Source organism: Babylonia areolata, chromosome 16 (genome assembly GCF_041734735.1).
Source record: "Babylonia areolata isolate BAREFJ2019XMU chromosome 16, ASM4173473v1, whole genome shotgun sequence".
In the NCBI taxonomy this organism is placed as follows: Eukaryota; Metazoa; Mollusca; class Gastropoda; order Neogastropoda; family Buccinidae; genus Babylonia; species Babylonia areolata.
The window spans coordinates 28,880,385-28,885,384 of NC_134891.1; the positions used below are offsets into that span (position 1 = coordinate 28,880,385).

Here is a 5,000-nt window from a genome sequence, read left to right on the forward strand (position 1 = left end):
GATTATGTTATTGTTTTATCATTGTTATTTTTGCTTTGGGTTTTTTTTTTCTGTTTTGTTTTGATTATTTTGTTTTGGTTGTTTTGTTTTTTGTTGTTGTTGTTGTTGTTGTTTTCATGGGAGACTGATGTACAACTTGATTTTGTTGATTATGTTCAGTGTAAGATGGGTTTTTTTTGACTCAGGACGTATAGCCATTTTGCATTTTCCTTCCTTTCTTTCATTCTTTCTTTCTCGTTTTCATTCTTTTATCAGGCGATCGCGAAAGGAATGTCCCAGACTGCTATCGGTCTGGTGTTCAGTTGCTACGAGCTGTGGGTCTTCATTGCTTCTCCGATAGTTGGGAACTATGTGAGTATGGACCTGGTCAGTCTAAACCCCCACCCCCACGTTTTTTTGTTTTTTTTGGTCTAATATCACTTCAAGTGGAAAGACGTTAAACTGAAGACGAACACACACACACACACACACACACACACACACACACACACACACACACACACACACACACACACACACACACACACACACACACACACACACACATTCGTCTAATATCACTTCAAGTGGAAAGACGTTAAACTGAAGACGAACACACACACACACACACACACACACACACACACACACACACACACACACACACACACACACACATTCGTCTAATATCACTTAAAGTGGAAGACGTTAAACTGAAGACTACCACTACCTGGTCAGTCTGTCCTAACTGCCCCCTGCCCCCACCCTCTCTCACTCAACTCTTCCCACCCCCTACGAACACTCTCTGCATGCTTACCTCCCTTTGTCTCCCTTTTTGTTGTCTCCCTTTTTGTTGTGGGTGATTGTCGCTGCTGCTATGCTGCTACTAGTACTACTACTTTTACTACTACTGCTGCTGCTACAACTACTACTACTTTTACTACTACTGCTGCTGCTGCTGCTGCTACTACTACTACTACTACTACTACTACTGCTGCTGCTGCTGCTACTACTACTACTACTACTACTACTACTACTTTTACTACTACTGCTGCTGCTGCTGCTGCTGCTGCTGCTGCTGCTGCTACTACTACTACTACTACTGCTGCTGCTGCTGCTGCTACTACTACAAATACTACTACTACTACTACTAGTGGTAGTATTCAGTTCAAGCAGGGAATAAAGATTTTCACACACACACACACACACACACACACACACACACACACACACACACACACACACACACACACACAGAGGCGTCCATCTGTGTGTAGTGTGCTGGCTCCTATCTACAGTCTGTACTGCATCACAGATTGACATGTGTTTACAGTTGGGCCAACATCAAAGTGAGAGCTGTATTATCAATGGTTTCTCCATTGCAATGGGAAATCATTTACAGCTAGGTCTTTTGTGAAGGACTATGACTCTCAAAGTAAGAGGCAGAATTGCACTGGCTCTTAGCTCTGCAGCCTCGGGGGCTAGTTGGTCTTTTGGGAACCATCCCAACGCCGACTGTCCTGAAACCCTCTTGGCCGAGGGAGTGGGGATGTAACTTCGGCAAGACTCTCCACTATTGCCAAATTCTAGCCCAGATAGTCGGGACAGCAGTTACTTCCTCTGCTGTTCTGATGGTCCTAGTCGGACACAACTATCATGCACAGTCTGCACTATTGTCCTGGTGTCTATATCCTTATATATATATATTAAAAAAAATTTCTTGTGTCTACACGTGCTGTTGTTATGCAACAGTGCACTATTGCATGCACCTTATTTCATGTGGGGTGCTTTAATAAGACGACCGTAGTTGAGCTCGGGCCATATACTACCATGTGATGATGATGATGATGATGATGATGATGATGATGATGATGATGATGATGATATGGTGTTGATGTTGATGATGGTGATTGTTGTTGTTGTTGTTTGTGGTGGTAGTGGTATCTATTTATTCATTAATCTGATTTTTTTTTCCAGATAGTTCGCATAGGTGCCCGATTTGCATTCATAGCTGGGCAGTTTCTGGCAGGGGGATGCTCAATTTTGTTTGGGTAAGTGATTGTCTTTCGAGGACGTTTGATTGTTGTCCTCCGGATAAGTGTGATTACTGTCTTTGGGGAACGTGTGATTGTGGTCGATCGTTCTTTAGTTTAACGTCTTTTCACTGCAAGTAATAGACAAAGATAGGAAAAAAAATCGAGGGGGAAAAAGAAATTACTGTGTACGCATGCAAGTAAGTGAAATTGTGTGTGCGTGCGCGTGTGTGTGCACGCGTGCGCCCGCGATTGTGTGTGTGTTACATATAGAAAATGATTAAGTTTTGTTGAAAAAAAAAAGAAAAAAAGAAAAAGAAAAGCACAACAATATGACATCTTTTAATGAAAAACTAACAATTACAACAGCGAACAACAGCCGCTACTGTAACAGCCTCAAACTAACACACACACACACACACACACACACACACACACACACACACACACACACACACACACACACACACACACACACACACACACACACACACACACACACACACACACACACACACACACACACACACACACAGAACACATGTGTTTTTTGGGGGGTTTTTTGGTGCTTTTTTGTTGTTGTTTTTGTTTGTTTGTTTTGTAATGTACACAGTACTCGTGCATCCACGTCCGTTGATGAAAGCGCATGCGTTTGTTAAGAAGGGGGAGGGGGAATTAGGGGGAGGGACGGGGGGCACGGAGGGGGTGGTGGTGGTGGTGGTGGTGGTGGTCATCAATGGTGGGAATACGAAAGAATGTAGAAGGGTGCTCCTTTTTTTTCAGGCCAGGAAATGACACCATCTGTTCAAATACCGCTATAAAAACAAGGTTTCTAGGTTAATTTTTATTTATTGATTGACTAATTGATTTAAAAAAAAATATATATATACCGATTTTATGTCACAGCAGCCAGGGAGAAATGCGTGAACATAGTTCTGGGAGCACACGTTTACTTACTCTTTCTTGTTGAAATGTGTATTTGTTTGTTTGTTTGTTTGGTTTTTGTAGTTTTTCTCTCTCTCATGCATGGTGAGTCGTTTTGTGTCAGTCCATGCTATTTGCATTGTGTGTGTGTGTGTGTGTGTGTGTGTGTGTGTGTGTGTGTGTGTGTGTGAGAGAGAATATAGATGTACATGTTGCACACCCTGCATGCACCCTTTACTTCGTTGTCTGCACGAACTACATATGGAAAATTAAAAAAACAACATATGCGGAACAACGACAGTAATGTGAAGAACAAAGACAAAGAACAAAACCAAAACCATAAACAGACAACGAAATAATAATAATAATAATAATAATAACAATAATAATAACGATAATAATGATGATGATGATGATGATGATGATGATGATGATGATGATGATGATGATAATAAATGTAAAAATAACAACTACGACGACGACGACAACGACAACAACAACAACAACAACATCGACGACAACAAAAACAACTACAACAACAACTACAACTACAACTACTACATCTACAGCAACTACTACAACAAAAACAACAACAACAACAACAACAACTACAACAACAACAACAACAACAACAACTACAACTACAACAACAACTACAACAACAACTACTACTACATCAACAACAATAATAACAATAATAACAAAAACGATACAAGGTACACAACTTTTAGTTATCTCTCTTTTTTTCTTTGAACTCCCTTCGCAGCACAACTTACATGGTGGCAGCCGGAGACACCTTCATCACCTTGACCTTCGTGCTGCGGTCAGTGATGGCTCTCGGAGCCGCTGGCTTTTCCACGGCCAGTTTTTCCCTGGCGGCCTACAGCTTCCCTGACCAAGTGTCAGTGGTCTATGTGAGTGATGCTGTGTCCCCCCCCCCCCCACCCCACTGTGTTCAGTATTTTGGCGATGAATAAGAATGAGGATGGTGAAGATGTTACGGAGTTCTTGTTTCAGTTTACGACTATTTGACAAAGCTGTACTCCAAACTTCCTTCCACCAGTATATAGCCACAGGCCAGCCGGGTCCGAGAGATGCAGACACTACAGTGCTGCTCAGGAAATTTTAGAGCAACGCAACACTTCTCAAACATGCATCTGTACAAGCAGACTGGTTTTCCACAGTGTGGTTCCAAGTCTTCCAATCGGAGTCCATGACATACTAAACTCTGGGCAGGAGCTGGTCATGGGTAGAAAACAACAACAACAAAAATCACACAATGATTATTTTCTGATGATGAGGTTTGAACCCGCACAGTCCCAGTCGTCATTCTGAGGCGTTTACCACTTGGCCAAGGTGGCTGGTCTTCATTTTTGACGTTCTTCATGTTATTTCATTTTCTTTCTTTCTTTCTTTTTTTATTATTTTTCACGAAGCACTTTTCTGTCTTTTGTTTCGAATATAATTGTTTAACACACACCGTGTGTGTGTGTGTGTGTGTGTGTGTGTGTGTGTGTGTGTGTGTGTGTGTGTGTGTGTGTGTGTGTGTGTGTGTGTGTGTGTGTGTGTGTGTGTGTGTGTGTGTGTGTTGTGTTGTGTTGTGTGTGTGTGTGTGTGTGTGTGTGTGTGTGGAGAGGGTTTGTGTGTGTGTGTGTGTGTGTGTGTGTGTGTGTGTGGAGAGGGTGTGTGTGTGTGTGTGTGTGTTGTGTGTGTGTGTGTGTGTGTGTGTGTGTGTGTGTGTGTGTGTGTGGCAGGCTGTCCTGGAGGTGTTCACCGGGGTGGGCTACATGCTAGGACCCGTGCTCGGCGGGTTTCTGTACGACGTGAGTATCACCCCACATCACCCCACATCACCCCACATCACCCCACTTCACCCCACATCACCCCACATCACCCCACATCACCCCACTTCACCCCACATCACCCCACATCACTCCACATCACCCCACATCACCACCACATCACCCCACATCACCCCACATCACTCCACATCACTCCACATCACCACCACATCACTCCACATCACTCCACATCACCACCACATCACCCCACATCACCCCACAT

General features: G+C 43.2%; 1 protein-coding gene across 4 annotated transcripts in view; it reads left to right on the forward strand.

Annotated features, from left to right (window-relative positions):
- The window catches only part of LOC143290970 (MFS-type transporter SLC18B1-like), a 33,031-nt gene that overhangs the window by 10,430 nt on the left and 17,601 nt on the right, over positions 1-5,000 (forward strand). For all 4 annotated transcript variants that reach the window (XM_076600557.1, XM_076600552.1, XM_076600553.1 and 1 more), the window contains exons 2-5: positions 256-351; positions 1,957-2,030; positions 3,703-3,850; positions 4,691-4,759. In XM_076600557.1, the coding sequence (XP_076456672.1) occupies positions 271-351; positions 1,957-2,030; positions 3,703-3,850; positions 4,691-4,759 (372 nt within the window). In that variant the 5' untranslated portion in view covers positions 256-270. The remainder of the gene's footprint in view (positions 1-255; positions 352-1,956; positions 2,031-3,702; positions 3,851-4,690; positions 4,760-5,000) is intronic.